Below are 13,198 nucleotides of genomic sequence, written 5' to 3' on the forward strand. Positions count from 1 at the left end.
ACTCAACTCCATTTACCCGCCTTTGATCCATATCCCTTGATACCCTTACAGAATAAAAATCTGTCGATCTCAGTCTTGAAAATTTCAACTGACCCAGCATCCACTGACAGCTTTTTGGTGGAGAGATTTCCAGATTTAAGAGGCCCCTCGTTTCCCTGAGCAGCTTCATTCAGCTCCAACGCCATTAAAAAAGTACTACAAACCAAGTATAATGGTAATACATAGAAAAAAAGCTAGATTATTCCTTCTCAGAACACTGCTGAAGCTACTCAGCTACACAGATGATTCTTAGTCATAATCTAAGTCCTAGAATAGGAAGGAGACTGAAAATTGCAAGTCTCCAGGCCAAACATTCATCAAACATATTTTTTAGATTCAGATTGGATGACATACTTTGAACACAAATTCCTTTTCTCGAAGTGCAAATGTTAAAAGCTGATGATGTAAAAAAATGCATTAACATTGAAACTCAAGCTACAGAATAGAAACATCAACAGCCAAGCAGAATCACTTCAGGATATCACAATGCATGTCACTCTGCAGCTCCTCAATCCCTCTGCGCTGAGAAGTTCACCCCAAACTGGTGACAGAGTAAAAGCAATTAAAAAAAACACACAAAAGATGGTGAAAAGGTAAAAACACAACGGCATTTGTAAAAACAAAACCAGAAAAATCAAAAAGAAACCTCAATATTCTAAATCGGTGAAATAACATAAAAATATATGTACTTTTGTTAAAGTTACCAACCTGCTATGCCCCTTGTCGATAGGGAAAATGCGAATAGATTTATCAAAGCTGGCCGAGACAAATTCCTTTCCTGTTGGAGAGTAATCTACATCGAGTACTGCCGATACATGATCCATATGCACCATTAGGGGAGTATCAAGGTTGCGCATGTCAAAGGTATATAAGCTGCATAAAGATAAGAAAACTGATGAAAAACTAATCGATCACTAGATTATACACAGAAATTTGAGATACTTTTTTTTTTTAAATACAGAAAAGGGCAGACATACAGATTTTTGGGGAAAAGGAGGAAGCAGAATTAACAGCATTTAAGCATACTGTGTATACACAGTTTAAAGTTTGACTACAAAAGTTACCAATCAAAATACTTGTTATTAAATATTGCCCAACAAGTATTTTTTTGCCACAGCATATTTACCTACTCTGAACTTGCTTTGTCGTCTTCATTATTAAGACTTCTAACATTGGGCTTCCCCTTTCAGAAGTTCTGACATTTGCAGAATTCTTCGTCTTATTCAAAGAAGCATTCTTATTCTACTCCCACTACCTGGATCTTAGGAAGTGACTAAACTTTGAAAGAGCTGTCCAATTTAGTCCTACACCCCAGCCTTTTCCTCATAACCCTGGAAAAATTAGTCCTCTTCAAGTACATGCCTAATTGCCTTTTAAAAGTTCCTATGGAATTTGATACCACCACCCTTTCATCTAGTATGTTCCAGATCTTAACAATCCTGTGTGAAGAAATTTATCATTTCCTCTCTAGTTCTTTTGCCAATTATTTCAAATCTATGACCTCTGGGTAACGACCCACTTGCCAGAGGAAACAATTTCTCCCTACTTTCTCTATCAAAACCCCTTAGTTTTGAATACCTCTATTAGGTTTCCTCTGAACCTTCTCTGCTTTAAGGAAAACAATCCCAGATTCTCCATCTCTCCAGATAACTGAACTCCCTCATCCCTGGTATCATCCTGGTAAACCTCCTCTGTACCCTTTCCAGGGCCTTGACATCCTTTATAAAAAAAGGTGTGGTGCCCAGAATTTTTCAATACTCCAGCTGAGGAATAACTAGAGATTTGCAAAGGTTTTGCATGACTTCCTTTTTTTGTATTCATATTTACAAAGCTCTATTTACAAAGCCAAGTACCGCATACACCTTCTCAACTTGCCCTACCACCTTCAAAGATTTGTGAATATGCACCCCCAGGTCTCTCTGTTCTTGCACCCCACCTCAAAACAGTACCATTTAGATTATACTGCATCGCCATGTTCTCTCTCTCTCTCTCTCACAAAGTTCACCCCTTCACACTTACCTGCATTAAATTGGATCCATCATGCGTCTGCCCATTTTACCAGTCTGTCCACGCCCTCCTGAAGTCCGCTATCATTGTCACTATTTACTACGTTGCCAAATTTTGTATCGACTGCAACTTCAAAATTGTACTCCCGAAACCCAAGTCCAGGTCAGTTATATTTAACAAGAAAAGCACTGGTCCTAATACCAACCTCTGGGGAACCCACTGCATACTTTTCTCTCCAGTCAGAAAAACATCCATTCACCGCTACTCTCTGCCTCCTATCCCTTAGCTCCATCTCTTATGTAAGAAAGCAGCAATGTAGGCTGAAGGAGTAACCCACAGATTGTTCCCTCATTCTGAGCCTCATCTCAGAAGCCTGTACCATGTTAATAAACAAGTTATTATGCTTACTGATGGCATTTTTACACAAGATCAACATTGGTGTAATCACTTTCTACACTGAAGAACTGCAGCTTTGCAACATGAAGTTCCACATATTAATTCCAAGACTTTATCCCAGATTGAGTTAAATCAAATCGATTCACACTTTGTATCACATTAAAAAAAGCTATATTCAAGTACAAGTGTTGCAGATTCCTAGAAGTTTCGATCCGTTAAAAAAAACAAATTTCGTGAAAGTATTAAAGGCGTGTAAACAGAGGTGATGGCAGACTGAACCAATCTCCAGACCTAACTGTTGAATCCCCACCATCTAAACTCCAGATCTCAGGCCACTGTGTAAATATGTTCTTCTGGGGTTTGGACCATAAAGGGTAAAGCTAGGGAGGAAAACAAAACATCTAAAAGTATTTCCCAACTGGTTTTCACTCCTGGGGATAATGTTAAAAATATTTCCAGTGGCTTCAAAGCTATTTTGTATGCATGTGATACATGTAAATATCATCACACAAATTAACTCAGATTGGGTTTTAGAGTTGCAGTGTGAATCGGCCCTCCAATCTGGAAATTCAAGTAGATCTGGGAGACCAGTTAGAGAGGTATTGGTAAAAGTAACCAAGTCACTGCTATAATCCTGGAAGCAGGGCTACTTGCCCAACCTTGCAGGTGGGGAGTGTTTTGTAGTGCAAAGAGGTATCTGATGAAAGCAAATAACATTTCAAAACAGGGAGGAGACTGGGAAGAAGAGGGGGGTATAAACATTTTGAAACAGAAAACAAATGAAATTGCTTTCTTTCATTTTCCTCAAATAGTAAATGAAAACTTAAAATGAAAACATTTTTTTTTTTTTTTTAAATTTACCCTCATCCAATATTCAGGACAATGGTCAACTCAACTTTGTTACCAAGGGTAAAAATGTTTGAGTGGCTGTGATTTCATTATCCGGCAAGGCTTGCAATGAAACTACAGCTTCTTAAAACAGACAGTGACAAGTAATCAATTCACTCACTTATAATCAACAATAAATTCCATCAACTACTTTAAAAGAAATCAATGAGCCTTTTCAAGATCGTCACTGTGAACATCCATAAAATTAAATTTAATGCAGTTTTAGCAAAAATTGCACGATGAGATTTTGGCTGCAACTTTGTACAGTAAGCACTATCTACATGATGAAGTACAACAAAAGGTTTCCCAAATACAAAACATAAATGTTGCCCAAGGCAGGGGGATTCCATTCTTCTGCCCTCACATGCAGTAAATTTTGAGAAATAAATGAACCTCATCTTCCTTTGAAAGTTATTATAGATAGCTATTTTTAGCTGGGGTTGGGAGAAACAAAACCAAAAGAAACTTAGCAATCCAAACTGTTACAGGTTCAGAATTCTGTATGCTGCAGGAACACAGTACAGTATGGAAGTACTGCCTTTTTCTCTCGCAAACATAATGGGCAAAGCAGGATAAAGACTGGAAGTAATTAAGGCAGACAAATACCTCAAAGATTTGACACTGGTAGTTGATGGAAACAAGACAATGTGGGGAGATTGTACTTGGGTACAAATGGATAAAATGCATGCCTCCAGACTGAGTCACCGATAGTTAAAGTTAACTCTGGATTTTAATTTCTGCATACAAGGACAGATTCTCCATTATTTTCATTTCCTATATATTAACTATGTGGACTACCTTAAATTACTAAGAAAGTCTAAAAACATCCTCAGCAGGCATTAAAAAAATCAGTATGCAGAGGAAGGATGAAAGAAGTAGGTATAAAATACTTATCCCTTTAGGTTTGCGATAGCCTGCATTTAAACAAATACTTAATAAATTCCACTTTCAGACATCTTTTCAATATAGTTAATTTATACTCTCCAAGAACACAGGACCTAGAATTTGGTGAAGAAGGAATGATCCACTGATGTTACTGACAGGGATTATCATTAAGTATCACTGCTGGAAGTACTGAATCAATGAGTTACAATGCTTTTAATCCAAATTTGATCTACTTTCCATTCAGTGTGTGCCAGTGTTTGCTGATCAATAGTAAAATTTGAATCAGTACTGTGGTGTAAATGTAGTGACTAAAAGGCCTGGAGGGATTGTGACTAGGATTTTTAGTACTTCTTGTAAGATTTGTTCCATGGAGATTCTTGTTGGTTCTATCAGTTATAAAAAAAAACACCAATCCCAGGCATTCACTGAGATCTATAAGTGTTAGTATTAAACCATATTTTTCTTTTTAAATCCAGGAAACAGGAATTACTACTCTTGCATGTTAAAAGCTTCCACAATTCACAGCAAATTTCATGATAGTGTTGCTAGGAAGAATCATGGAGACTATGTTCAAGATTCCATACCAGCATCAATCAGGATTTTTCAGGGTGGAGCATCAAAATATCAGATTTTGTGTGAAATGCACACAGTAAAAAGAGGTTCTCCATGATCAGCAAAACTCAGTTGATGTGAAATGCTTTTTAGTGATGTACGCATCTTCTGAAAGAATGCATCGTAGAAGATGGCAAAGTTGGGAAAGAAATAGGAACGGTCACGAGTTGGAAACAAGTATCCAGCACAAACTGAACTTGCACTTCTGGTACAATTTAGTTGAATGAAATCCAACCAATTTAGAATTTCCGTTTGTATTAGATTGAGCTCATCCTTCTTCAGTATTTGATTTCCTGAAAAGCATGTAACTTTTTTTTTTTTAATATCAGTGATCTGGACAGGAGGGACTGCTGTCTGAAAAGTGCATTGTGTTAACCAGGAAGTTGTATAATTACTAAACAAAATAATTGTTGGTGAGGCACTAGTTGTTATTTAAATAGATTTTTCCAGAACAATGTTCTGACACAGTGACTTGAGTTTTTAGAAGACACAGCGCTCTTATCTTTATATACATTCATCACTGCATACTGGAACTACTGGGACAAGGCCTCTTGTAATGCTAGTTTCTCTGGCTTGGATGGGGCAAGTCCAGTTTCAAGAATCTTAAACAAATTCCATAATGGCAACCTGTATTTGAATAAATCTGACTCTAGAAGGAATAATTTAGTAAAGCAGAGTCTGTAACCAAACCTATTGCCTATTACAGGTAGACTATCCTTTATCCGAAAACCTCGGGACCAGCCGAGTTTCGGATAAAGGAGAATTTCGGATTTCGGAAGGTGGGTCGGCGGGGTTGGGGTCGGCGGGGGGTCGTGCGCACGACTTACGCTGACGCTCAGTGTAAGTCAGTCGGGGTCGGCGGGGTCCGCGGTTGTCGGGGCTGGCGGGGGGGTCGGCGGTTGTCGGGGCTGGCGGGGTCCGCGGGGGGTCGGCGGTTGTCGGGGCCGGCGGGGTCGGCGGCTGGCGGGGTCGGCGGTTGTCGGGGCTGGTGGGGTCGGCGGTTGTCGGGGTCCGCGGGGGGGGGGTCGGCGGCTGGCGGGGTCGGCGGTTGTCGGGGGGGTCGGCGGTTGTCGGGGCTGGCGGGGTCCGCGGGGGGGTCGGCGGTTGTCGGGGCTGGCGGGGTCCGCGGGGGGCCGGCGGCTGGCGGGGTCGGCGGTTGTCGGGGTCCGCGGGGGGGGGTCGGCGGCTGGCGGGGTCGGCGGTTGTCGGGGGGGTCGGCGGTTGTCGGGGCTGGCGGGGGGGTCGGCGGTTGTCGGGGCTGGCGGGGTCCGCGGGGGGTCGGCGGCTGGCGGGGTCGGCGGTTGTCGGGGCTGGCGGGGTCCGCGGTTGTCGGGGCTGGCGGTTGTCGGGGCTGGCGGGGTCCGCGGGGGGGGGGGGTCGGCGGTTGTCGGGGCTGGCGGGGTCGGCGGTTGTCGGGGTCCGCGGGGGGGGGGCGGCGGCTGGCGGGGTCGGCGGTTGTCGGGGCTGGCGGGGTCGTTGGCGGTTGTCGGGGCTGGCGGGGTCGTCGGTTGTCGGGGGGGTCGGCGGGGGGTCGTGCGCACGACTTACCCTTTATCCGAACTTCCGCAACCGGAACCCTCTAAAAACCGAAGGTTTTTTCGTTCAGCTTAAGTCATACGCACGACTTACGCTGAACGAAAAAACCTTCGGTTTTTAGAGGGTTTCGGTTTTCGGAAGTCTGGATAAAGGGTAGTCTACCTGTACTTCCTGCATCTCATCTTTATTTTTAAGATAACTATATTGAATGCTCTTGTATGGCTCTCAGGACGAAACTGTAAGGCATCCACTGTACTCCCACACAAGCACAGATCCATCCTCTTGGCTTTATACAAATAATTCTAATCTTTTTACACAAGGAATTACTTGTAATCCTCATTCGCTCCAGTAAAAGTAAAAGCTTCCAAGGGGTTCCAACACATAGTGTTAGTCCGCAGGTCCATGACAACCTGTCAAAATAAAATGTGTGTGTTAAGAATAAACAGATACACGTCACATTTTAATTCTATTCAATTTGATACAAATGGAAAACTAAATGTCATACCTTCTTCAAGGGGGTTGCCTGCCTTGTATCATATAGAACAATATTTCTATCTGAAGCACAACTTGCAAGAAGATAGGTCTAAAATGGAAAACAAATTGACACCATTTAACACCATTACATGTCATTACAGAAACCAAAACATGCAACACATAATTAAACCAAGCCTATTCAAGAATCGAGATGGGCCTTGAAACATAGCCAACAACAAAAGGTCCACTATCTTGGTTAAGTGCTTACCATTTTATTATTCTTTAAAAAATGTTTACAGTACATCTAACCACCTTTAAATACATAACATACTTTAAGAAATAGGAACAGGAGTATGCCATATGGCCACTCGAACCTGCTCCGCCATTCAATAAGATAGATCATGGCTGATCATCCGCCTCAACTCCACTTTCCCGCCCGATCTCCATATCCCTTGATTCCCCTAGAGTCCAAAAATCTATCCATCTCAGCCTTGAATATACTCAAAGACTCAGCATTCACAGCCCTCTGGGGTAGAGAATTCCAAAGATTCACAACCCTCAGTGAAGAAATTCCTCATCTCAGTCCTAAATGGCCTACCCCTTATCCTGAGACTATGCCCCCTAGTTCTAGACACTTCAGCCAGGGGAAACAACCTCTCAGCATCTACCCTGTCAATCTCCTTCAGAATCTTGTATGTTTCAATGAGTTTACCTCTCATTCTTCTAAACTCCAGAGAGTATAGGCCCATTCTACACAATCTCATCATAGGACAGCCCTCTCATCCCAGGAATCAATCTAGTGAACCTTCGTTGCACCGCCTCCAAGGCAAGTATATCCTTCCTTAGATAAGGAGACCAAAACTGTGCACAATACTCCAGGTGTGGTCTCACCAAGACCCTGTACAACTGTAGCAAGACTTCCTTACTCTTATACTCCAACCCCCTTGCAATAAAGGCCAACATTTGCCTTCCTTATTGCTTACTGTACCTGCATGCTAGCTTTGTGTTTTTTTGCACAAGGGCACCCAAATCTCTCTAAACACCAACATTTAAAAGTTTCTCACCATTTAAAAAATATTCTTCCTACCAAAGTGAATAACCTCACATTTCCCTACATTATACTCCATCTGTCAGCTTACTGCCTACTCACTTAGTCTATCTATATCCCTTGGCAGATTCTGTTCTCCTCTCAGTTTACTGTCCCACCTAGCTTTGTATCATCAGCAAACTTGGATACATTACACTCGGTCCCTTCATCTAGGTCATTAATATAGATTGTAAATAGCAGAGCACTGATTCTTGCGGCACCCCACTAGTTACAGCCTGCCAACCTGAAAAAGACCCGTTTATCGCTACTCTGTTTTCTGTCAGTTAATCAATCCTCTATCCATATATTACCCCCAACCCCATGAGCCCTTATCTTGTGTAATAACCTTTTATGTGGCACCTTATCAAATGCCTTTTGGAAATCCAAATATACTACATCTACTGGCTCCCCTTTATCTACTCTGCTAGTTACATCCTCAAAGCTAATAAATTTGTCAAACACGGTTTCCCTTTCATAAAACCATGTTGACTCTGCCTAATCATGTTATGATTTTCTAAGTGCCCTGATACCACTTCCTTAACAATGGATGCCAGCATTCTCCTGATGACTGATGTCAGGCTAACTGGCCTGTAGTTCCCGGTTTTCTCTCTCCCTCCTTTCTTGAATAGCGGTGTTACATTTGCTACCGTCAGATCCGCTGGGACCATTCAAGAATCTAGGGAATTTTAGAAGATCAAAACCAATGCATCCACTAACTCTGCAGCCATTTCTTTTCGAACCCTAGGATGTAGGCCGTCAGGTCCAGGGGGAGTTGCTGGCTTTTAGTCCCATTAGTTTCACTAGTACTTTTTCTCTACTTATATTAATTGCTTTAAGTTCCTCACGCTCATTAGACCCTTGGTTCCCCACCATTTTTGGTATGCTTTTTGTGTCTTCTAATGTTAAGACAGATACAAAATATTTGTTTAACGTTTTCGCGTGGAGTTTTTGTTTCTCAATGGAATGTATTTTTGTTGAGAAAATACATTTAACTTACTTCAATTTTCAACTGAGTTTAATGTGCTATTTTCTCAAGGCTAAAGATTAAGCTTCTACTAAAAGACACGCCAACCTAGAACACTAGCAAAAGCAGAACCGCAGCTTCAGGAAAGCCAACAGTCCCATAAAAGCTGACAACTGAAAAACAGCCATGATTAGAGACCTATAAGTAAGGTCACTGGTTTACGGTGACTGAATTACTTAAATGCCATTTTTATTACATATGATTCCAAGATTTCTTACCAGTGTAATGCAATTGCATTTTACATAGGAGCAGGAGTAGGTTATTCAGCTGCTCGAGAGCCCGGGATACAGCGTAGCTCTCCAAAGAAAAAAAGCTTTAGTGCCTGAATTTGCGGTGGGTAATAATGGAAAACGAACACGTTTGCTTTTGTATTCCAGCTCCAGATAAAGGTCAACATTCCATTAGCCTTTTTGATTACTTTTTGCACCTATGCACTAGCTTTTAGTGATTCGTGTACATGGACACCTAATTCCCTTTGCTCCTCCACAGCTCAAACTTTCTCACCATTAAGAAAATATTCCAATTTGTTTTTCCTCGGTTCCAAAGTGGCTGACCTCACACTTCCCCAAATTGAACTCCATCTGCTATAGTTTTTCCCCACTCACTTAGTCCCTTAGCTTATGTCCCTTCGTCATTTCCTGCTCCCATCTACACAATGTATTGTGCCTCCTAAATTCGTGCCAGCTGCAAATTTGGTTATACAGGAAACTTTGGTTTATCCGGAGGTTGTATGTCCGGAAACCTCGATCTACCGGCAGAAATCAGGAGCCATTTTGTTAGGTTTTTTTTCTTCTCGTGGCTTTTTTTTTCTTCTCGTGGCTTTTTCTTCCCCAACAGTCAGGCTCTGGACAGTCTCTCTGAAGCTGTTGCTAAGCTACAGAGACGCTTCCAAGGTACAGGCCGACTGTTTAGAAGCTGTTGCTAAGCAACAGTGTTTGTTGTCAGATACGGAGATGAAAACCTGCGTATGCTTCAACATTAACGCTGGTATGGCCGGCAGTTTTGATAGATCGGCAACAGCTCGGTCCCGTCGGTGCCGGATATAACAAAGTCTCCTGTACAACTCTTTATTGCTTCCTGCAAGTCACTAATTATAGGGTGAAAAGCTGAGACCCCATTACAGTTCCTTGGGGGACATAATTTGTCACAACCCGGAAATCAGATAGGATTCCCAATATCTCTACGCTGTATCACCTACCTCACAACCAATTACCAACCTACGTCACAATGTCACCTCCAATTCTGTGCACTTTCATTTTTGCCAAAAATGAAATTGTCAATAGTCAAAAGCCTCCTGGAAGTCCGTATCGAAAACACCAATAGGTACTCGGTTATGCAAATGGTACGGTAGCAGTGGTTAGGTTACTGGACTAGTAATCCAGAGGCCTAGACTAACAACCCACGAGATGCGAGGTCAAATCCCACCACGGCAGCTGGGGAATTTAACTTTGAGTTAGATATATTTCTTAAGGCTAAAGGGATCAAGGGATATGGGGAGAAGGCAGGGACAGGGTACTGAATTTGGATGATCAGCTATGATCTCATTGAATGGCGGAGCAGGCTCGAGGGGCCGAATGGCTCCTATCTTCGATGCACCACATTAGTGACCTCAAAAAATAATTCAAATAAGATTAGTCAGACATGACCTACCCTTCACAAATCCATACTGACTCTCGTTGATCAGCTCATGCTTGTCCAAGTGCTCAGTCACTGATGATAAATTCCAGTAATTTCTCCACAACTCATGTTAAACTGACAGGTCTGTGGTTACCTGGTTTCTCCCTCCCTCCTTAAATAATGGAGTGACATTTGCAATTTTCCAATGCAAAGGCATAATTCCTGAATTTGGAGTGCTTTCAAAAATCATGACTAACATCTGCAATTTTCCTCACTTATCGCCTTTAATACTCTGAGGTGGAACCATTAGATCCCGTAGCTTTGTCTATCTTAAGTCCCATTATGATCTCCATATTGTTCTAGAAAACTGTCCTGCATATATTACAGAAATTCATTGCCTTTATTACTTGAGCTGTTCTGCTTCTCCCAGTTTGAGAAAATTAAAATCTCCTATTACAACTACATTGTTTTTGTGACACGCTTCCCTGATCTCTGGATTTACACATCCTCCCACTACATCACTACTTTCAGGAGGTCTGTAGAGAACTCCTACCAGAGTCTTCAAAGGCAGTCCCTCAGAACCGAGGATGACTTGCTTCCACATTAAAAATGAGTTATCAGGTGACTAATGAGTCCAATGCGGGACCTACAGTCTCTGTCACAGGTGGGGCAGACGCTGGTTGAAGGGGCGGGTGGGTGGGGTGCTTGGGTTGACGTGCGCTCCTTGCGCTTGCTCCCGGCGAAGAGACTCGAGGTGTTCGGCGCCTTCCCGGATGCTTCTCCTCCACTTTGTGCGGTCTTGGGCCAGGGTTTCCCAGGTGTTGGTGGGGATGTTACACTTTTTCAAGGAGGCTTTGAGGGTGTCCTTGAAGCGTTTCCTCTGCCCACCTGGGGCTCTCTTGCCGTGTCGGAGTTCAGAGTAGAGCGCTTGTTTTGGGAGTCTCGTATTGGGCATGCGGACAATGTGACCCGCCCATCGGAGCTGATCGAGCGATGTCAAAGCTTTGATGCTGGGGATGTTGGCCTGAGCAAGAACACGGACGTTGGTGCGCCTATCCTGCCAATGGATTTGCAGGATCTTGCGGAGGCAGCATTGGTGGTACCTCTCCAGTGCTTTGAGGTGCCTGCTGTACATGGTCCATGTCTGAGGCATACAGCAGGGCAGGTATCACTGCTGCTCTGTAGACCATGAGCTTAGTGCTGGGTTTGAGGTCCTGGTCTTCAAACACTCTCTTCCTCAGGCGACTGAAGGCTGCACTGGTACACTGAAGGCGGTGTTGGACTTCGTCGTCGACGTCTGCCCTGACAGTAGGCTCCCGAGGTATGGAAAGTGGTCCACGTTGTCCAAGGCCTTGTCGTGGATTTTGATAATCGGGGGGCAGTACTGTGTGGCGGGGGCAGGTTGGTAGAGGACCTTTGTCTTACGGATGTTTAGTGTAAAGCCTATGCTCTCATACGCTTCGATGAAGGTGTTGATGATGGTTTGGAGTTCGACCTCCGAGTGAGCGCAGACGCAAGCGTCATCTGTATACTGTAATTAGACGATAGAGGATGGGAACGACCTTGGATCTGGACTGGAGGCGACGGAGTTTGAACAGTTTCCCGTTTGTTCTGTAAATTAGCTGCACTCCAGCGGGGAGCTTGCCGAGGGCGAGATGGAGCATTGCAGCAAGGAAGATCGAGAAGAGCGTTGGTGCGATGACACAGCCTTGCTTGACCCCGGTTCATACGTGAATTGGGTCTGTGGTGGAACCGTTGGTCAGGATCACGGCTTGCATGTCGTCGTGAAGTAGGCGGAGGATGGTGACAAACCTTTGAGCGCAGCCGAATTTGAGGAGGACACTCCATAATCCCTCATGGTTGACAGTGTCGAAGGCCTTTGCGAGATCAAAGAAGGCCATGTACAGCGGTTGGTGCTGTTCCCTGCATTTATTGCATCCTTGGCTGTTCCTTAACTCTACCCATAATGTTTCTACTGCCTGATCCCCCTTACTGAAATTGCTTCTTTCTACTTCTGTAATTGTGTCTTGTCAATATTGCTACTCCTCTTCCTTTCACAATTTCCCTATCTGTTCTAAGGATCCTACAGTCTGGAATATTTAGCTGCCAATCATGTCCAGCTTGTAGACAAGTCTCTGTACTGTCTACTACATCATACCCTTTAGGCTGAATTTGTGCCTCTAACTTGTAATGATCAATAACATGTCATTCTATAGTGGACACTAGGTGGAGCCGTAGAGCTGTATGTATAAGACTACACTACCCAGCTGTATGTATATTAAAACTACATTACCCATGAGGCACTAGGCTACCCAGAAGGCAGCAGTCAAGATGGAAGCCTCTACAGATACTGTACCTAGTCCACATGTGCTCAATAAAGTAACTAGCAAAAGCTAGCTGTGTTCATAATAAGAATGTCTATTTATTAACGAACGTAAGATGGTACCAGGATGGTGAAGATCTGCTAAAAATTGTGAAAAGCGACAAGGAGAATTTGAAGCCACCAGAGCGTTTGAAACTCACAGAAAAAATCGACTACAATTGGCAGACTTTTAAACAACAATTCGAACTCTACATTGCAGCCATCGGATTCGGTACGAAGCCAGACGCAAGGAAGATAGCGTTGCTGCTTA

General features: G+C 43.2%; 1 protein-coding gene across 1 annotated transcript in view; it reads right to left on the bottom strand.

Moving 5' to 3' along the window:
* Positions 1–13,198, bottom strand: part of dcaf13 (ddb1 and cul4 associated factor 13) — a 100,960-nt gene that overhangs the window by 38,309 nt on the left and 49,453 nt on the right. The window contains exons 6-8 of the mRNA XM_085993410.1: positions 6,869–6,946; positions 6,691–6,773; positions 748–912 (exon numbers count right to left, since the gene is read on the bottom strand). Of these exons, the coding sequence (XP_085849536.1) occupies positions 748–912; positions 6,691–6,773; positions 6,869–6,946 (326 nt within the window). The remainder of the gene's footprint in view (positions 1–747; positions 913–6,690; positions 6,774–6,868; positions 6,947–13,198) is intronic.

This window comes from Somniosus microcephalus, chromosome 7, assembly GCF_052327205.1.
Source record: "Somniosus microcephalus isolate GS21.2 chromosome 7, FLI_Smic_1.0, whole genome shotgun sequence".
Taxonomy (NCBI): domain Eukaryota; kingdom Metazoa; phylum Chordata; class Chondrichthyes; order Squaliformes; family Somniosidae; genus Somniosus; species Somniosus microcephalus.